This window comes from Stigmatopora nigra, chromosome 21 (genome assembly GCF_051989575.1).
Source record: "Stigmatopora nigra isolate UIUO_SnigA chromosome 21, RoL_Snig_1.1, whole genome shotgun sequence".
NCBI lineage: Eukaryota > Metazoa > Chordata > Actinopteri > Syngnathiformes > Syngnathidae > Stigmatopora > Stigmatopora nigra.
This window is the reverse complement of record NC_135528.1, coordinates 1719046-1741337: the sequence shown is the minus strand read 5'-3', so window position 1 is coordinate 1741337 and position 22292 is coordinate 1719046. Positions and strand designations below refer to the sequence as shown.

Genomic DNA, 22292 nt, shown 5'->3' with positions numbered 1-22292 from the left:
TTCAGGTAATTTGCTCCTCTTGATAGGTTGAAGTAGAGATGGAACCGTAGGGGTCAATCACTGTCTGGGCACAACGCACCACCGTCACCAACAAGAAGAAACACATGAGGAGGAAGAAGAAGAGAGCAAAACCCAGATCCACATCAACCTCAAATGGGGGATCAGAATGTGGCCCGTGGTCCATCTGGTTCATAGAAGCTGGTGTTCACACATTGATGAAATGGATTCCCTCTTGTGTCCATTTAGAAGACACCAGTGGCTTTCATGCTACAATAGCAACAAAATTGAAGATTATTAACTATTGGTTCATGCTACAAGCACAACGAGCTTCCCCACTGGCAACTCCTATTTCGATGGTTCTGGCTTGACTCTTCACCTACTAAGACCATTTTTCTCTCGGCAGTGGGTGGTATTACCTTCAAATTGTTCAAGATCACTGAAAATCACGTTTGCCACAATTGGATGTTTTAACAGGTCAATGACCCCAAACAAACAATATGAGTGGTGATAGAATAATTGAATCAGGTTTGAATGAAGGTTTTATTAGAACTACGTTTCCAAAGTCCTGATTTATACCTCGTTCAAAACGTGTGGACAAAGCTGAAGAAACTTGTCCATGTCAGAATGCCATCGAATTAAACTGAAAACTGCATTAATTCTGTCAAGAGGAATTGTCAAAAATTCAACCAGAGGTTTGCTAGAAGCTTGTGGATGACTATCAATTGGGCCTAATTGAATGACGCATGTGAGGAAATATAGGCATGGCTGTATGAATATTTTTGACACAGAAGATTTGGTCACTTTGTCCTTCTACCCTACGATAAAGTCATAAAACAATCAAACATTATATCTTTGGTGAATCAGAGAAAAAAAAACTTGAGTTGTACAGTAGCACTGGAGAATAAGTTGCATTTTTAGGAGGGATTTTTGTTATTTTATCACAAACCAAGAACAAACTCAAATCTCAAATCTATCTGTACCTCTAACTCAGAAAAATAGGTACTTTAATTACCGTTTTTACCTCCCTTTTCATGGTTTTAATAGGGAGAACAAATGTGTTACTTTGAAGGGAAAATCTTAACAAAAATCACTGCATGTGGTATTTCTGAGATACTGTATGAATCCAAAGCACATTATTAGGGTCAATATCATAAGAAAGTTAGTAATTCATATAGTAATGGTTGTTTTCTTACTGCAAAACAGAAAATAACCACAATTAGTAAATGTTAAATTGCCAACATCGACTGTTGAAAAAAAAAAAAAAAAAGAGTATGGCAACGTTGTGAGTCTTGTGTGCATCACCACTGCCGTACCCTTGATTCAGTCGTCGTTTTTGTTACAAATGCGGCTTAATAAAATATAGTCCAATTAGAGTAGATATCGGAGTGAGGCGCACAATCACTAAGAAATAGCGAAGCTACAGATGTAGTGAATTTAGGTATCTGAGAAATAGATAAGTAAGCTTGATGGAGTAAGAGATATAGCTATAGTAGATGGAGGAGTTGAGATAAAAGCCAGAACCTGACATTGCAGTGTACCTAGATAAAATATATGCCCAGATATATAGCTAATTATAAATCTAAATAAAAAAGAAGACTGAACAACTCAGTATATGTACAGCAAACGCATACTAAACAATTATTACACCATTTGCAAAGTACAAATCAGCATTTCATTTTGTGGATAAATATTCACTAAATTATTCTTGCATTCTGCTGGTAGAGTAAAATTGATATCTAACTTACCACATGCAACTTCCTGCTGCAATGTTTCAGCTGGTATCCAAACTTTTGAAAAACCTGCATATATCGGCATTCTCCCTCTGCTTCTTCTCTATGTCTCTTTTATAAGCGCAGTTTTTATACGGTTAGAGTCTTCCCCTCATGATGATTACATGGGAAAATGATCAGCCTACCGACTGACTCGCACATGCCTTAGAAAACATTACACTGTATTAAGATAGCATTGTATGTGTGAACTGATTTATGTCCTTACAACTCACGGGGTATTGGGTACTGGCACTCCTGCAAGATTCATGGCGTTTACTCGCATCTTGTGGCCTTCCCTGGGTTTCTAAGCTCCTATTAATACTTAAGTAGGAATTTGAGAAGTTGACAGCATGCAAGTGAATCAAACGTCCCACACGCTTTTGTTCTACTGTCAAATGAGACTCGTCTTTGTCACCGATTAGCCTACTCCAGCTTCAAACTTAGGCGATAATGTTTAACGTAAGGGTAACAAGGTACCACAGAAAACAGAAAAAGTTTAGATATTCCGGAGGAAACAGAATAATATGGGCAGGAGAAACAGGAGATGCAATTGAGATGATGAGCCAAAGGGATAGAAATTGACCCAGCTTCAATTAATTGAACAACTTGATGGCCTTGCTTGTAAAGTGATAAGCTATTGTGTGTAATCAGTCTAGAAAGCCTTTTAGGTTGTGAGCCAAAACATGGAGGTGGGAAGAAACCAATTCTGATTGTTACTCTTGAAACACTAACCACTTTCGTCTTTCTCCAAAAGTATCAAAAGTCATCTCTGGTGAATGAGAAAATGTTTGATATTCTCATAACCCAGTATGAAGTTGTATTCCCTGCCAATAATATAATTCAATGCCATCGACACTGTGTCCTTCTAGGAATAAATCAGAAGCAATGGGGATTCTGAACAACCAAAATGTTTTTTTTTATTAAACTGCAATCACCACTTTTTTGTCGTCATGAGTGTCGTTCTACCAAATTTGCCCTTCTTGTCTACTCCTCTGCGGCCAGGACAAAAACCACACTGCTCCTCCAGAGAGACCCTCCCTTTGCAGAACCCCTGAATAGACCTTGCCAAGGAGATTGAGGGTGGGATTTCCCAATTACTGGAACACACACTTCGTTGCCCCTTTTTCCACTCCAGTCTGCCAATCAAGACGCATTGTCCCTGATGGCCACAGGATTTTGTCGAGACACATCAACAAAGATAACCCCACAACCTCCTGCCACCATGGATGTTTTAACCACCTCAGTGACTACGACTCAAGAAATAGGAGAACCCACCGCAGAGTCCCCAGGCTCTGTTTACACATGGCCTGTTGGTACAGTTGAGGTCTTTACAAAGTATTAGGCCCGCCAATTCACAACATCCAACACTATATTTCAAGAATTGAATTCTAATAGGTCATTCATACATGTTTTATCATCATTATCATGTAACAAATCAGCAAGACATGAAAAGGGAGTAAAAACACCTTTTCTAGGCAAACCCTTGGACGAAGCAAGAAACAACTGAAGTGAGCAGTAGCCCAGAGCACAAGTGTTTATTGCATAAGGGCACAAAAAATGGCATTTATTAGCAATTCACAATCCAAATAAGGGCACTTGTAAACCAGACTTTGGTGACAGGTTCAATTAAACACATGATCAGATTAAACAAATTAATTTCTTTACTAAATTATGTGTGTGTGTGTGTGTGTGTATGTATGTACATATATGTATGTATGTGTATTTGTGTATATGTACTTATGCATGTATGCATACATACATACATATACACACATGTATATGTACATGTATGTATGTATATATATAATCCGAAGAAGAACCAATAAAGTGCATTTTTGGTTACAGAAAACACTGTAAATTAATGTTAATGACTCCATTCCATCCTGTCAAGAAATATAATACTCAATTAAGGCTCAGGTCAATCCAAACTGTCTTTTATCACTTAAACAGGGGTGGAGAAAATAAAATATAAATCAAATAAAATCATAAACCTAAAATATATTTTACGCATAGACAAAAATAAACATTAAAAGGATTTTGGATTGTGCTTGCTTTTTTTGTTGCCAAGAAGGCAAAGGAACTCCGTTTACTTCTGTGAAGGCACAATTAAACCTTGGCAACTTTCTTTTGCAAACTGTTAAAATTTGCCACAGTATTTTGTTTTGCACTGCAACAAATTTCTATTACCACCCAGTAAACAGACTTAAATTAGAAAATGGCTCATACAAAGATCTGCCTTTTGTGTACCACTGGCCTGAGAGTAATTAGTCAGGCTTAGAGGCAATGCTACTGAGGAGTGTTAACTGGGGTATGTCCATCCAAACTGCAGTAACTCAAGGGAAAAATGCTAGCTGTAACAAGCCATTATGCTAAAAAGCAGTGTGGAAACATGTTACGTGATTTAGTGAAAGAAGAGAACATGAGCCCTAAGTACTTGATAATTGTATCCTATGTTTCTCAGTCAATTTCCAGTGAACTAATCATTTATGGGTAATTGTAAAACCGTTTTTGTTTTTTTGTGCCATATTCCGATTCTTTGGCTTCCAAGTAAGGAATGCACGGTTTCCCCACCTCACACTGCTCTCAATGTCCACTCAGTCCAACTTTTGGCGGTTGTTGTTGAGTGGAGCATGGCCGTTGTGGATATGACCATTTTTCAATGTTCTATTATGATCGCCACTGCCGTCTTCGTCTTCCGACTCGGTCTCTTCTTTGTCACTCCGCTCGTCTTCAACTATGTTCTGTCAAAGTAAAAGCAATTAATGGTTTGCAACTGTAGCAACGCTTCACTTGATACCACAGTACAACATACATTTCCAGGGAGGAACTTGATGATCATGCGTATTATAAGCCCTGCCCAGAATATATGTAGAATCAGCAGCAACAGCAGCAGACCGTTGAAGAAGTAGAAGCCAAAGAAGGGTTTGTAGAGGGTCATAGGGTACACCATCGTAGCATGTATGATGCTGCAAATAAGAACAAAGCTCACAGTCACAACTAGCTACACTTGCCATCAACAGCCCATTGAACCAGGCTAGGATTGCAAATTATGCATCTGTTGTTATGATGGCAATTTCCTTCTGAATCCATCAAGTATATTTTAATCAAACAGCAAAATACCTGTTTTTTTTTTTACTGTAACTTGTAGTCTTTTCTCTTCAACAATTGACTGGCCCTGCGACCTACTCTCTGGTGTGAATGTATAATTATCGTAATAATCAAGTGTAGAATTTTGCATTTTAAATACCACCCATAGCCAGCCACCAGAGATCACTCTTGGATTCAAATTAGGAAGCACTGTGTCGTGAGTTTAAATAAGGCAAAACCGTATGTTAATATTTAAAATAATTATCAGCAGGATTATTTAATTTAACTAATTAACAATTTAATTGAACTTGTAAGTTCTGTGAGTGTTTTCCGTCAATTGTTCCTGAAGGTCCAGCATTTGGCTGCCCACCAATTCAGGGTGCACCCCGCCTGGTGTACCAAGTCAGCTGGGATAGGCTCCAGGTGTTTAAAATGTTGTTATTCAAACTGTTTAATGAAAACGAACACGCAGAGAACCTTGATGATTAAAGAGTTAACAGTTGTTTTTGATCAAAGGTTCTTTCAACTTGTCAGTTTCATAATGATCTTACGCACTCAATGTCAGATTATAGAACCCAGAAGAAAGTCTTGTGCAATCGGATCTTTACCAAAAGGGGAAAATGACAAGGCGGGTGATGATGAAAACAACAGCAAAAAGAATGAATATGAAGTTGCACGTCCTCTTCCAACCTGCATAGTTGAACATCTTGGCTGACTGAAAACACAAAAAACACCACAGAATTAACATAACCATTTTAAACAATGAGAGTGCAGACTCTGCCCAACATGGGGGGAAAGAAAAGGCTGCCAATTTTTTTTATCCTATCACCTGGGCGAAAATGTCAGAAAAATATACATGGTACGTAAAAGTTTAATTAACCAAGAATGTGGTAGATTGAAGAAAGTGTAGTGCTGTTTCCTAATGTTAAAATAACAGCCATTACAGTAATATCCTTGAAATACAACTGTCCCAACATACGAGACATTTGAGATACGAGGAAAACTCAAGAGAACATTTTTGCCTTGAGATACGAACATACGAGATGGTTCCCGGTGTGGCCCTTCAGTTGGCCGAGTATGTGGGAGGCTGCTTATGAGAACAGCATCGCTGCCTTTCTCGCCGCTTCTCCCTCGTGGAAACAAATCTACGAGCACCGTGCTGTACAGGTTGCATTTTTCTACTGGAGATAGTGTGACCCAGTCGATAATCTGCAAAAAAGCCAGCGGAGTGACCGGCAGAACCCTTCAAAGCGAGTCGTGGCTGGTTCGATAATTAAAAAAAAGAAACTGGGATACACTTGGTTCTGAGGCATGGAGAAGCAGCAAGTTCCGATTAAAAAGGCTTGATGGAATTCATTAACATCTTGGCCACGGTTATCGGTGCTCGGACGTTTGGTCGCCGGTCTTTTGGTCGCCGGTCAAATGGTGACAGAAAGTTTGATGTTGAAGCCGGCTCTCAAAATTATATTCATGAGAGTTTAATATCTAAGAGAGAGAGTTTAAAATCTAAGTACATTTGACCGGCGACCGAAAGGGACAAAAAATAAAAATAAAAAAACGGCGACCAAACGTCCGGTCACGCGGTTATCGCACAAGGTTTAAATTTAGCGTGAAGTAAGAATAAAACTTATTTTTAATGTTTGTGTAAATAGTAATCTAATTTCATTTAAGTTAAATTTTAAGTTTATGTTTTAGTCCAAGCGCCTTTCCGTCCGCCAGTCTCTCGCCTGTCCTTTCTCTCTCTCGGTCTTGTCCATGTACTCCGCGGCAAGTCTGTCACATTTTAGTATTGAAGAACATAACCACTAGATAGGTATTTGTTACTTTGTGAGTTGCTGCTGAATTAAAACAAACAATAAAAATATGTTTTTCCATTGTAATATCCTTTTTTGTGTATTTTCAGAGAGTGGAAATTGATTAATTTGTATTTAGTTATTTTCAATGGGAAAAATTGATTTGAGGTATGAATGAATTGACATATGAGCACAGTCTCAGAATGCATTAAGCTCAACTCCCAAAGTAATACTGTATAATTGAAGCAGGGTAAAATACCTCCATGAGATAGTCAGCAGCATCATGTGCTAACATGATCAAAGTCCCTCCCCTGATATAGTTGACCAGCCAGGAGAAACCAATGAGCACAATGGTGGCAATATGATGAATTATTTGCTCTTTAAAATCCTGCAGGGAAGAAACAAGGAGAGCAAATACATTAATTGTGCGGTGTCGGGTGACTTATTGATCAAGCTGTAAAGATTAGTCACTGATGGGTAGTTGACTGATAGTTTTTATCAATGATTAATTTCAGAAAATAGACATTGTGGATAACACAGCAATGTTGAACACTACCAAATGTGCCTAAAATGAGGAAAAAAATTAAAATAACTAAATAGTTGCTAAACCTGCTTGATTACAGTGGCATGCGAGAAAACCACAGAAACTGTAGTTCTGTTTACTCATAAGGAAATACAGCATCAAATGCCCCAGTATCTGAGAACACAGCCCAATTAATTATGTCACTAGGAGGAAGTTCAATTGTCATGAGGCAAAGTCTTAAGAGAAATTTTCATAGTCAAAGATGTCCGTATTGGGCATAATCCAAAATGTGGTCACTATTTCACTTCAACCTGTCTTATTTTGACTCTCCTTTCATACATTCATTATCTGTACTGTTTAACCTCACTAGGGTCGGGGGGGGGGGGGGGGGGGGGGCACTCAAGCTTTGATTTGGTGGCCAGCAAAACGCAGGGCAGAAGGTGTTGGACAACTGTTAGCGCTCACACTCCTACCTAGGAGCAATTTAGTGTGTTAAACCAGCCTATCATGGCATGGAGGAGCAAAGTGGAAGTTTAATTTCCCCCAAAACAATAAAGATAACGAATGTGGCCTTAGTACTTTGAGAAACTTTCAATATGGCTCACAGTTTAAAACAAAGTGTCCCAGAGATTGATGACAACATGGTCATAGCCATCGATAGTGGCAAATGCCTTGACAGTGTAATGTCCTTGTACAAATGCACATCTGTACCAAAAAAGTAACAGCGGTCACAACTCCCTATCAACATCTTCTTTGTGCGCTGAAAACCTCTCGCAAAAGCTCATCCTGAAAAGCTCCCCTACAGCACTTCCTGAAGATTCCATCGATGATCGAATGGCTCTCGAATCTGATGAAAATACCTGGACTAAAGCACCCAATAACCTTTTTACATTTTTTTCATTAAGCAGAGGAACTATATTTTCTCCGAGTACAGTACTTTGAGTATTTAGAGTTTTTTAATATATAGATTAGATTTACCGTATTTTGCTGTTCAATATATATTAAACGATTTTTGCTTTTTTGAGCCTCCCGTTTGTGCGCCATTTAATATACCCCTGCCGTTTAATATACCCCTGCCGTTTAATATACCCGTATAATAAATTTGGGGGGTATATTAAACAGTTAAATACAATACATATACATTAGTCTTTTCATATGACAAGAAATGTAATATTTATAAATACACTTTGAAAATTGTAATTGTATTCGCATATAGGTTCGAAAACAGGTAATGTGGTACTAATAACAGGGAAGATCCTACTTCGCTGTGTTGCGATTATCACGGCCATGTCTGGTCTACATTATCCACGAAATTTGAGGGATGACTGTCATAGCTGTTCCAGTGTTTTACTTTAAAAAGTTTTATTATGTGTATTTCCATAGATATAAATAGGTGGCCTGGCGGATTAAGTGGTTAGCAAGTCAGCCTCAGCTGTAGGGTTTTTGATTTAAATCCAACTCAGTCCACCTGTGTGGAGTTTGCATGTTCTCCCTGGGCCTGTGTGGGTTTTCTCCAGGCACTCCGGTTTACTCCCACATTCCAAAGACATGCATGGTAGGCTGATTGGACACTAAATTGCCCCTAGGTACGAGTGTGGATGCGAATGGTTGTCCGTCTCCTTTTGCCCTCAAATGGGCTGCCCACCGGTTCAGGGTGTCCCCCGACCCGGGCCCGGAGTCAGCTGGGATAGGCTCCAGCACCCCCTGTGACCGTGCCATACATATTGAGTTGCATGGTGTCATGAGAGTAATTATATCGTGTCATCCCTATTCAGAAAATGTGCTCTGAGCATTTTTGGATCTCACAAACAACTACAAGACATTCCACCTAAATTTAACTGATAGGTACCATACAGTGCTCATTGGTAACAACTAACATAACTTTTAAACTCAACTCAAGAACACCACACCCAAGAGATTTGAACACCTAGTCCACACAACTTAAATACAAACACACTAACCACAAATCTCACCACTAACCACTGGAACAATTTCAAATTTACAATCGGAGCAGTAGGACAGTATTACAGATTCTAACAAGTCTTACAAGTGTAACCATGTTTTGAAAACTATTTTTTTTTCTTTGCAACTATCATTTTTTGGAAAACGGCATGTTTTTCGGTATCACTTGGATTGTAATAGCAACAGAACTGATTAATAATCCAAAGCAGACAAGATTTATGCAAAGCTTATGATTGAAGGAAACTACAATCTATGTATTAATTATAGTGATACCTCGACTAAAAAACTTGAATTAAGTTGCCGTGCAAAAAGTCCCCTCCCTCTTTCTGTCTCTATATGGTTCAAACAGAACTGAGCTATTGCCAAGGGTTAATGTAAAAATGTCACTAATGAACCACTAAATTATTTGTGTCTGTGCTGTGTGCAAATATTGCAAAGCTGTCAACTGCACAGTCAGTTTTCCATGCCCTGCTCACTCCAGTCACACATTAACTTACAAGGTACCTCGTGAAAAAGAACACATCACTAGCCTTCTGTGGCCTCGCATGATTCCAAGCAATTGATATTAGGTAGAAGGCTTTTTTTAAAATGAATTAGCTTGGTAAACTCAATTTTAAGAGACAACATTTCTATGTCGAAATCTCTACTTATGTGCTGTATATCTAGGCGAGAGTGACACTCTTACCTTCCGCTTGATATCTGATGCAACGCTCACAAGCAGGGACACATAAAAGCCCAGTTCAATCATGTAATACCAGTACTGAGATGGTAAGAGTGGCTAGAAAGAAAGAAAAAACATGGATGCACCACTGATAGAAGTATAAATTATTGAAACAAATAAAGTAAGGAACTAACCAGACTATGAATTATTCACATACCATTTTTGGGAAATTATCCCACATCCTCTTCATATTATAGAACCATGGTTTCTAAAATGCAAAGAGGCAATTGTTACGATCGTAGTATAACCTGCTTGATATTTGATGCCGCTGTTCTGTCAGATTTTGATCTCATCAGACTTTCCCAGCCAAGATTTTTCTGATATGAATTTTTGCACCTTTGTTAAATTTTGCTACCAGTTTTCGTATGTCTGCGTCCTTTACAGTTGTAAGCATCAAATCACATTAACGTTACTGAGTAAATACATATTCTTACTTCTGCTTACGGGGATCCATATTTTAATGGTTTCAATGCACCTATCAGAAAATGCCCCCAGTATTCAATACATCAATTGATCAGTGATATTCAGCTCAATATAACCGTGACTGTAATCACAGCTACTTTGGATGTTTGTAATTGTTACTTTTCAGCAGGAACATATTTTGATAGTTGCATTGCATCAAATACATCTTGTTGAGAGCTCTGGTCACTGATGTTAAATAGCTTTTGGAAATAGGGAGCAAAAATTATCGGCATAACAAAAATGAAGTAAGCGCCGAACAGCAAAGAAGCAATTTCTGATGGGTAGGCAATTATGAGAACAGTTTTTCCAACAGTATAACTTTCGACTTACATCTATCAGGGTTGCCAGGCCAACAAAGAAAGCAAAAAAGTAAAAGGTAAATCTCCAACTGAAAGAGAAAACAGTTATATAATAGTTATATAATAGTTATACAAAAGATTTTCATTTCCCACAAGGCATAATTTCATTATTAGAATTTTACTGAAAAGGTATGGCATTACCATAACTATTTAGGTCATTCTAGTATATCGACAAATTACCTAAAAAGTGACGATTGTTCATATTATTTAAGTATTATGCCAATCACATTTCTTCTCTGACATTGGAGAAATTTATGTTTCAACAAAAAAAAAACACGAGGGCAACAGTTATAATCAAGCACATAAAAATTGACAGACACAACACAAGTAGATGGGATGATGCGTATTACTGGCCTTACGAGAAAGCTGGCAGTCTAGGATACTCGCATTTAATTGGCTGAAATATTTGAGGGAAATTACTTCCTGGAAATACTGATTTAAATTTTTTTCTAAGATAGCATGAATCTGAATAAATTCGGTGCTTTTTTAAAAAAAAAAAAGTATTAAACAAGATCATTTCTCCCGCAGCATTGTGAGGATAAGCAGCATGGAAAATGAATGAATGAAGATTATTCCTAACTGTATGCATAAAGAAAATGTGACACCTGTACCTAAATGGTAATGATTTTCTTCAAACATTTTTACTTCCAGTTAATTATTTTTCATTATTTAGATTTTATTATCATAAACATTTCCATGTAAAATATTATCTTTGTGTTTAATATTATTTGTTCCTCTTCAGTCTTAGATCATTTTTTAAGAGTCGTTTTCTGCCGATATACCAGTTGGTTTTTTTTTAAATTATGGTGAAATATGGCTGGGCAGCCAGGTGATTGAGATTGAGATTGGGTGGTTAGGGTGTCGGCATCACAGTTTTGAGGTGAAGGTTTCGATCCCAGGTCTGTCCTCAATTGAGAATGGTGATTGCATCTCCCTATGTACTCTGGTTTCATAGCAAAACCCAAAAACATGCAGAGTAAACTGGTTGAACACTCTTAATTGGCCCTCCGATTGGCTGCCCACCAAATCAGGGTGTACCCAGCCTGGTACCCATAGTTAGCTGGGAGGAAGGGCTCCAGTACCCTCCGCGACCTTTGTGAGGAGGATAAGCGGTTTGGAAAATGAATGAATGAATGAAATTGAGTATTTTTTTCCTTTTCTACATAACTTTTACAAAATTAATTCCAGAGTATAATCTCTGTCTCATTTCTGATGAGCACTTAATACCAAGTATTTTTAATGAGTGTTGAGTCGAGCTGCAATTTGTCTGTACTCTAAAAAAAAGAGCACAAGTAAGGATTATTTGCTTTTACCTTGCTGAACACAATGTTGTAGGGTCTAACTAGAAATTCTTCTACTTTATTTGAATATTGGGCATTGACAATGGCCCCCATGTGAAAAATAAGAGGCAGGGGAATAAAAACAAAAGATAGTGTCACTGAGGGCAAATTGATTCTAGGTGAAGTTACAGACAAAGGACCACTCAAGAAACTGTGTGATAAATAAAATGTCTAATAGTTATGTAATTAACATTTGATTTACAAGTGTTCTAGGTACCTGGCTTCTTGAAACTTTTTTATCTTGCTGGGTCGGTCTTGGTTCCGTCGCTGCTTAAACCATCGTTGGACCTGTCGAACTGAGAAGTCTGTCTGTTTACTTAACTTTTCTAAGGAGCTCTGTAAACAAATGTGAGAGATTAAAAGAGTTGTGTGCTGTTCTTGACACTTTAGAAACATGGTCACAAATGTAGCGACAATGTAGTAATTGTGTTGCTGCCAAAAAAAGAAAACATTGCGAGACTACTTTTTTTTACCTGTGTTGGATGCTTCGACAAACTGCAGTAGTGGGCCTCTAGTAAGGGATTCAAGTGAGGACGAACACGATTTTTGTCCTTTACTCCCAGCAGAGATGCCAGAGGAATTCCTACCCACCTGCAAAATAATCCAAAAGACGTACAATATGTTTTATAAAAGAGCTAACCTAGTGATGGTGACAAACACTGACAATCCCTTGCCTTTCAAATATCGGTCTAATGGCGATGAAGAAGATGGCAACAGGAATGAAAGCCCAAAGATCTGGTAACTGAGGTAGGATAACATTGGGATCCTTGAGGTCCATCCAGCCAAAGCCTTCCGGAAACCAAATCCAGTCTGCCCATAGACACTCGTTTAACCAAGATAACATCCTGGAGATTGAAGAGCAGAACAAGTTGCAACATAATAAATAATATCTGCATCACAAATATTCAAAATAAGCAATCTAGTGAGAGTGGTCTTTTGTGAATGGAAGCAATTCTGTCCAGATGCATAAATGTTTGTCATAAAAAAATAATTGCTTTGTTCCCAAATTATTATGGAGGAGAAAATACTTCCGCAATGAAATTTATAAGCCTTTGAAACAAATGCAAATCACAGACCTTAAAAATATAAATTGTGATTATATTTACTGACAGATTTTATTTAATAACAGAAAAACACAATTCAAACCTATCTGGCCTTGTCTGAAAAATCAATTGCCAACTAAATTTAATAATTGTTGTAGTCAATTATAAAAACGCAATGCAAATAGACTGTTCTCTCGCTACTTCGCGGTTCAGCTATCGCGCATACCTGTCAACCTCGAACCATTTGTGATCTTACCAAATTTTGTTTTCGCCCTTACATATATGTATAAATACATGGAAAATCTTACCACTTTACTTTTTTGTAAAAAATCACGAACAACAAGTAGAAAATGTATGTTTATGTGTTTATTGCTTTCAAAGTTCCACTACAACAGCTTCCTACAAAAATTGTTCCAATACCTGGTGCATTCAATAATATTTTAATGTGCGTTCACATGACATTTGTTGTAATTGTTGTACCACGTGTAAGAGTGTATTCTTGACTTGTAAACAGACCAGAAACAGCTGATCAAATGAAAGTAAACATAAACAAGGGAACAGGAAACGGAAATCACATGGTGAAAGTGTTACAAAACGAAATGTTTATCATGATCTTTTTTTTTTAGCCAATCAGAGGCGCCGGTACATATATCACTTGGCAGACATGCGTTTCCGGGAAGAAACAATGGCGGATGGTGAAAAATGGCTAGAAAGTGCCTTAATTTATTTTTTTTTCTCAAAATCACCGTTTAGCGTACCATTTTCATGTGTACAGCGTACCAATATAAAAATGGGCTTTCAGTTGTACCAATTACGGCGAGAACGTACCAGTTGACAGGTATGATCGCGGACTCAGAGCTTCATGGATTTTTGAGGGGAAAAATAAATAAAAATAAAATACAAATATTACATTGAAACAACATATTTTACAGGTTTTTTTGTTATAATATGAATTTCACTTTCTCTACCCGTATTCTATATGGTGTACTGTATACAGGGGGGTAAAAAAAAAAAAATTATATATATATTTTTTGGAATTTTGGAAGCATTTTTGAAGGGGAATCCCTACTTCGCAGAAATTCACTTATCGCGGGTGGTCCCGACCCCCATTAACCGCGATAAGCAAGGGAACACTGTATATTGAAATATGGGTGTTTCTTTAAAAACTTATTTCAATTAGAGAATCCTAAAAATATGACTTACCATCATAAAAGTTTAAAGGGATTTGGGAATATCAAAACAAGATGGCCTTAACTAAAATATTTTATGTTATTGATACAAAAACCTTTTCCAACAATAAAATAAAAAAATTCCATATTGGCTCGAAAAACTTTAATACTGGTTTTAATGGTTGAGTCTATCTGTTGAATGCCAGTCCTGTTTTGACGCTATTGACATAAATAATGAGGAAGAGACACCATAAGCAAACAAAACACAACTGATTTCGACTGACAGTAGTGCTTTGGAGGAACAACCTCTCTCAGAGATGACAGACTATGACTATTCATTTGGGTATTTAGGTGCAATACTAGCATGACACCATATACTATTACAAAGTCCATTGAGGTGAGATAACAAGAACGGATTAAGATTTCATTTTTTTGTTTTTAAACAATGGGCTGAGGTGCACTCTACTCAATGTTGCAGCAACAATAAAGGTTTAAATGTATCACTGAAGTGCTTCAGTGTCGCAATTTACACCTAGTGCAACAGATTACACATTCGTTGGCTAATTGAGGTCAAGGTACAGATTTATACAGCTCTTAAAAGAGAGTTTTTGACACAGTGTAGCGCAGCAAGCTCAACTTTTGTTTGGCAAAGTACACATTTTTCACCTTCATGAGAAACACCACCAAATGACATGAAAGAGGCCTTTTTTTCTCTGAACAACAACTAAGCAAATTACAAGGCTATATTTTCAAAATTCATTTGAGTGAAAACCCCTACCCTCAGTTTGAAGTCATATCTCTTTATAAAAATAAAAATAAATTATATATTTTCTATTGTTTCCATATTAATGTTTGAAAATTCTCAGTGTAAAAAAATGCTTTTCAGACAGTCTTACTATAATACTTCAGTATTACTAATTTTACTTTTTCATTTGCTCATGTTTGAAACTTATGACCTGCATTTTTACAGCTATAAAATTGTATTTATTGGGGGAAAACCCTTTTCAACACAGATACAAAGTCCAGGGTACTTTCTGTAGTTGTTAAAATGTGAGGGAGAAACCATTATTCCCAGTGGTGATGTGCACCACACCCCATTTTTTGAAATATTTGAGGAAAAATATTACAGAGGCAAATGAAAAAAAACAAAGCTCGTTCTAACTGGTGTTGAAGACCCAGAAATGTCACAGCGTACTTCCCACTTTCAGGCACAGTGGTCACTACATTATGCGGCTATCCAAAAGTTGTCACTTAGGAGCTTTGACCCTTTAAAAAAATACAGTTTATTGTGCTCTGGATTAAACAATGAAACCTTTTGTGTAACATTACTTGAAAACATAACTGGAAAAATTTTACCTGCACATATTGAGGGGGGAAAAAAAACAAAAAATAACTTGAACATTGAAAATGTCATCAAAAATTATGTCAAGTTAAATTCCATAGAATGACCAGTGTGGTAAATAAAAGTATCGATACATGGCGGGAGCACGTCGATAATCCACCAGGTTGTTAATTAACCTCCTGACTTCCATTAGTTAAAATTTGTCCTCTGTAGAGAGCATTTGTAAACCTAAATATCTCACACCTAGTGCATCCAATCGCATGAACTCTTTTTGTGCTCTATAAGGGACATTCAGAGCTTTCCAATGATACCAAATTTCTTTTGCACTATTCCAATTACTTCACACAGATTGGGGACTTTCAAAATAAAGTGGGATTGGACAATTTTTTTTCCTGGTAGTCAGGAGGAAATAGCGATATATCGCCCGCCCTATCAACATATTGTCACACCCAGAGCCACAGTGGTGTGCAAATACGACGCTCCCATTGGTTGAAGGAACACAGGGCTGGGCAAACTATTCCACAAAGGGAAGCTTGTTGGAAAGTCTTAGTTTGAGCATCCTACTATACTGACTTTCTCATCTACACCCTTGTTGTAGCAGAACTAGAGCTATTGTTGGCGTCACAGTGGTGTGGCAATGCAGCGCTCCTAATGATGCATTCAAGGTCTCTACCCAGCGGGTACCAGATTTTACCTTTGAGGTTAGCGGAAGCCATAAATTGAGAACCCTGCTTTATAGTGAAAGTATCTATTTTTGAACACTTAAGAAAAGTAAACTTTTATAGGCCAAATTACTATTGTCGGTCATTGAAAAAACGTAAATTAAATAGCCCTTGGTTAAGTGTTCATTCGCCTGATTTTGGGGCAGGCAGCATCCTTTCCTACTCAGTGGAAGTGTGATTTTGAGTACAAATGGTTGTCTGTCTGGATGTGCTAGCGGTAAGATCGGGCCGGAAAAAATCCAGCCCGACCCGAGCCGGCCCACGGGTATTAAAGCCCGACCCGGCCCGATCCCAAACAATTAACTTGATTTACAGGCCAGAGCCCAAGCAAACCCTGCGACCCGAGTGAGGATAAAGCAGTTGAGAAAATAATTTTATGAGGTTATTATTGTTGCTTTTTTATGTGTCGCAGCTGTAGAATAGGTTGTATAGCCATAAAATAGTTAATGAGGTTTAGACTGATTCAGACGTTGCACTACTGAAGGTCTAGGTGTGAAGTGCACGGCCCGCCACTGCAATATCTGTTGGAAAACCTTACTTAGTTCGGGCATCCTATACTGGCTGACTTCCTTGTGGAATCTCTCCTTCCTGTGCCTGTCACTGGTTTGTACGGAATTTGCGTAAAGTCTTTGGGAGTGGCTCACCCCACAGATACTCAACACACATACGAACCTGGCGTAAACAGGGAGTCTCCCACCCGAGACGTAGCGGAACCACAAGTTGAGAAATGAGACGCCACTAAAACAAGTTATCTACCTTAAAAGGCCATGTCACGAAACACACGAAGCACTTTAAAACAGCACGGTGACGCTTAAATTGGAAAAGTTTTTACGTCCCAAGATGAATGAATACAACCGGGCTATTTGTCTGGAACCAACAAAAACCCTGTTTAATGTTCTGGTTAATGATAACAAATCATACGTTTAGTGGTGTTTTATCGCAGATCTTCTTAACATGAGGATAACATCGGGCCTGTTAGCTAGCTCAACTTTGATGTTTAGCACTTTTCCGCTTCATGTCATTTTGCCACATGGGAAGGGATTTTGAGCAAAAATAAAATAAAACTGGCAGTTATCACTCACTATGTTAACAGGCCGTCCTTGGTATATTGGTTTTATTCGCTGCAAAAAAAACGTCCATCGTGTAACGGTGCTGCCGACAACTTACCTCGAGACTTTACGGAGTCCGGTTCAGGTAGCGTTGTCTCTTCGGCGGCGCTTGTTGCTGCTTGTCCTCTTTTTTTCTTGTTCGAGCCAAGTGAAATTCATGAACGTTTCGTCATTAAAGACAATCCACTTTCGGATCATTCAAAAATAGGCCAAAAAGCCCGGTTTCCTCTCTGTTGCGGCTCAGGTTTGCCTCATTCTCGGGGGAAAATCTGTCGCACTTCTAATCCACAACACGGCTCCTTTGAAATGGGGATTTCATATCTATCAACGAGGGGAGTGTGACGACATGTTTACTTTTTTCGTAATACCACAATGGTCACTGATACCTATCAAAGGAGCATAAGCGAGAGAACGATGTGAATATTACGGCTTGTGTTTAATATGTTTTAACTGAGGAAAGGGGCGGGCAGCAGTGTCTTTTAAGTGACGTGATCCTCTTATGAGGGTTTCATGTTTTAGCCTCTGGGGGCGCTAAAAACAATAATACCACTTTCAAAAAACAATATACGTATTAAAGAATGTCATGGGGAAAATTGGATTTGTGATAAATTATCTATGCCTGAGTATATACTCTTTATACAGTGTACTATATAATGTTATATTAATTATTATCTGTCAGTTTTCAGTCACTTTTCAAACTTTACTAGAATCATCAATGAAATTACTGTGCAAAGAAAATTTTCATGTAATCGCCCGGATAACAAATAAAGAGAATAACTACCCTTTTATATTTTATTTAAGCAATTTTATTTGAAATCAAATAAATTGTATCTTGCTCCAAATTTCGTTTTCCTTAATTTCTTTTAATGGGAAAAAAGGTTTTAACATTTTAAAAATTAAGTGAGTGCACCCATTAAAAGTGAATGGAAAAATCATCAAGTTAGTTAGAAACTGTCCACATATGAGTAGTATGGTCTTGATAGCAATGTATTATACACTGTTGAATTAATTACGATCCAGGAGTGTTCAGTCATTGTTCTATTTTGAATTGCAAATATTGACTCCATTATTAGCACACTTACCTATGTAAACAAAATGTAACTTAATTTGATGGTTGATGAAGCTTCTAATCATTTTCTGTAACTTGTTAGTCAAATTTGATCATCTTACTATTTACTATACATAATACATTGTACATATTTGGAATATAGTATAATTATACCTCATCTACTGTTTCTGTGTGTATAGTATCAAGAGTATCTACCCCCATATATTTCTGATATTCTTGAACCTATACCTTTTAAAAGAAATTTTTCTGTCATATCCACCACAAACACAAAAAAACATGTCACTTTTTTTTTGTATATTTACCACAGTAAGCCACTTTCAGTTTTGAATGCTGGATTTTTATCCAGATTTAAGACTGTCAGTGGCTGGAACTTAAACAAAGCTCACATAAAAGCATACAAATACTGACAATCTTGTTTGTTATAGCAATGTAACATTCCCAGTCCTATTCCCCTTGAAGTTAAGGAAATTTCTAGAGAAGCCAAAGAAGTGAGCATGTTTGGACACATTTGGCCAAACCCAGAATGTTTTGTCATCTGCAAACACCAGCTGTCAATCCAACTACCGCATTTACTACTTACTCCTTAGTCATAAAACATAGTCATTGACTCACAGTAAGATTTAAGTTTTAGATTCAAAACTTTGCTTTAAGATCACGGTACACTGCAGTCTTATTTGCTTTATTGTGATTGTCTCGCACTTTTTTTTAAACACCGTCTGTAGAACAATAACAGTCAGACTTCAATATTTGTTTAAAAAATGTGAACAAATGACATCTTTTCTTCTAAATTGTACTTTATTTTTCTTTTGTTTTAAAACAGCGATTGTAGAGAATAAATAAACAAACATTTTTTTTACTTCCTTACATTTTACATTATGCCATTTAAAACTCTATAAGTGTCTTCATTGTTTTAAAGGAATGAGGAGTCATAAATTCTTAAATAAAAACAAAAAACACATTGCTCCCCTTTAAATTCATTACCGAATAAATTAAACGTAAAAAATAAAGATAGAAAATTTCCACCCACTTTTTCCACTTTGTAAAGCTGAAAAGTAGTGGAAGTAAAGAATTTGAAGATGTTTTGACTCATCCCCTGGATCCCTTAACTAAAGTATGTACAAAGTAGGGGAAATCCATCCAATTCTCTTCATAATATTAATTTACGTATAAATAATCAAACTACATCTACTTAACAAAATTACCATTGGTAATCATACAGAATATATTTTCTTTTCCTGCCGACAGTTTAGAGTCGACCTTCTAGATCACAAATCACACTATACGTACAGCAGGACCCTGTTTGGTAAAATCACATCAGTGATATGCTTTTTTTGTCTTTTTTTTTTTTAAACATGGATATTAGAACTTGCCAGTAAATTATGTACATCATAAAACAAATCCAGCAATGGAATGATAGGAATTCTTGGAGCACTTCTGATACGTTGCCTTATATTTTGTCAATGTATATTCCTTGATATTACAGCAGTAGCTTTTGTTTTAACAGGTGTATATAAACCATATAACACTGTTTTTTTTTTTAAGCATGTGTGTGAAGTGTTGCTCCTATGTGCTATTATAGTTGGTCAAACAACCAAAAAAGGCTGGGACATCCCAAGGTGGTTTTCTTGATTGAACTCCTAAATTGTCCTGTAAGTAAAGAAGTTGAGAGAGGGAAAAAAAAGATTTAAATTTAAATGAAACAGTGACATTTTCATATTATTGAATTTTTAAAAAATGCATTTAATACCCACTGTATTAAATTACGGTGACCATGCAACTTAGACAGTTACAGTCACAGTGCTGCAAATGTAAATATGTTTGAACAAAGGTTTTTCATATCTTTTGCCAGGCAAATCAATTCAAAACATGCACAGTAGGAATTCTGGCGCCCATTGAATCCAATATTTCTTCATATGTTATGGACAGTCCAATTTCTAAAAGTCAAATCATCAACCAGATACTATATACACATGTCCATCATATACAAGTAGTATATAATGTTCTCAGGAAGACATGCTTTTTAAATCAGGAGCAATATTTTCTTAAACAATCTTTTTTTTCAATGCGCTTTTTGTGACCCCACAATTTTATCGTCCATGTATAATTTGAACAAATATGTTAAGAATACAAATCGTCATTATGTAAGTCTCAATTTCTTCATGCCAATTATCATTTGATTGTTTTATTTTCTAAATCTAGCAATATTATTCAATCTATTCAAATCTAACAATGGAAAATACAGTGTTCCCTCGCTACTTCGCGGTTCAGCTATCGCAGACTCAGATCTTCGCAGATTTTTTGGGGAAAAAAAATACAAATATTATATTGAAACAACATATTTTAGTTTTTTTTTTGTTATAACATGAATTTCACTCTCTCTAACCGTATTTTATATGGACTACTGTATACAGGGGGGTAAAAAAAGAAAAATAAAAAAATAAAAAAAATCTAAACATTTGGGAATTAAATTCAAATTAAGCATTTTTGAAGGGGAATCCCTACTTCGCGGAAATTCACTTATCGCGGGTGGTCCTGGTCCCCATTAACCGCGATAAGCGAGGGAACACTGTATACTTTTTGTAATGGTTGAATTTCTGATGTGCCTATCAACCTGTATGAAATCAATTAGAAAAGTAAATAATTTATCATTTGATGTTTTCATACAGACAATTTATTGGCTGAAGACAAAGAAAGTGAATTTATTTCCATTTGGCAATGAACATCCAATACTAAAAATTTTCCATCTTTTCACAAGCCTAATTAAATTGATGTTGAAAACCAAAATATGACCTTTCTTCTGGTTTGTGGCTTGCAGATACTTTTCCTCAGAGCATGATGATGTGTATAAAAATATCTGATTGAAATATTAATAGAAAAATACTTTTTTGAGGGTCGCCGGAATTCCTAAAGAGGACTTCAGCTCCTCTGCCAGCAGCACATCACAGTCAGGAACAAAACTGATCAACCAGAAAAGTCAATGTTAAAGATAGTCTCTCAAAAATAGGAGCAAATATTTCACAGAGAGACATTTAGACTGAAATGTTATTTTAGTCTCACACCTACAGAAAAACACTGCTACCAACATACACAAACATTAACGTATCCACAATAAATGTTATTAATTTTTGCACTGATATTTCCTTCACATTTCCAGTGCCACAAACAACAACCAAAGTCAGGCACAAAGTCACATGGAATTGAGTTACAACCAAACAGAAATCCCTCACAACTTCACGGAGAACTACTACACCATCCAACTAAGCAAAGGGAAAGTGTAAGAATGATAATCATGACAAATTTAAAAGGAAAAACAAACAAACAAACAAAACAACAACAAAACTATTACATCAATTTGGCTTGTTTTTTTTATTTATTTTTTTGTTTTTTAAAATTTGGTATAACCATGTCATGATAATCACTTTCTTACAGAAGCTGAGGTAAAGTGACCGTTCATTTTTTTCAAGGTGTGAAACCAGGACGAAATAATAAGGAAACTCACAACGCACCAAACACATTTCACGGTGGCCACAATAACCCGCCATGCAGTTGAGCATGGTGAATCAAGGCAACGGCCCCAAAAGAAAAAAAAATCGCTAACGGCAACCATCACAGGCAATATTGCCACAGCAACCAACACAGGCCAATTAACTTACGACGCAGTGAGAAGGAAGGGGGGAGGATTTAGCGGTTGCTAAGCGACCGTAGCCATAGCGACGCACGTCTCCACGATTTATGTATGTAGACGGGACGACGATCTTGAGAGTGGTGTGATGATTTTGTTTCAGGAAAAAATGGAATATGACACAGCACAAAAACAATAAA

At 36.9% G+C, this 22292-nt stretch overlaps 2 protein-coding genes across 4 annotated transcripts in view; both read right to left on the bottom strand.

The window, feature by feature from the left end:
- Positions 1 to 3278: 3278 nt before the first annotated feature.
- On the bottom strand, positions 3279 to 17879 carry cers2a (ceramide synthase 2a). The gene is made up of 11 exons (XM_077743724.1): positions 17460 to 17879; positions 12691 to 12861; positions 12490 to 12607; positions 12234 to 12352; positions 10648 to 10705; positions 10013 to 10063; positions 9820 to 9912; positions 6909 to 7037; positions 5465 to 5571; positions 4582 to 4735; positions 3279 to 4510 (listed from the first exon to the last, which is right to left on the bottom strand). Exons 2-11 carry the CDS (start codon positions 12858 to 12860, stop codon positions 4364 to 4366), a joined length of 1146 nt encoding a protein of 381 aa, XP_077599850.1. The 5' UTR covers position 12861; positions 17460 to 17879; the 3' UTR covers positions 3279 to 4363.
- Positions 17880 to 19238: 1359 nt separating this feature from the next.
- The window catches only part of celf3a (cugbp, Elav-like family member 3a), a 40885-nt gene continuing 37831 nt past the window's right edge, over positions 19239 to 22292 (bottom strand). Inside the window, exons 14-15 of one of the 3 annotated variants that reach the window (XR_013330276.1) lie at positions 22124 to 22225; positions 19239 to 20117 (exon numbers count right to left, since the gene is read on the bottom strand). The gene's annotated coding sequence lies outside the window, so the exon portion shown is untranslated. The remainder of the gene's footprint in view (positions 20118 to 22123; positions 22226 to 22292) is intronic. The other 2 variants (XM_077743365.1, XM_077743364.1) reach the window with 2 other exon arrangements.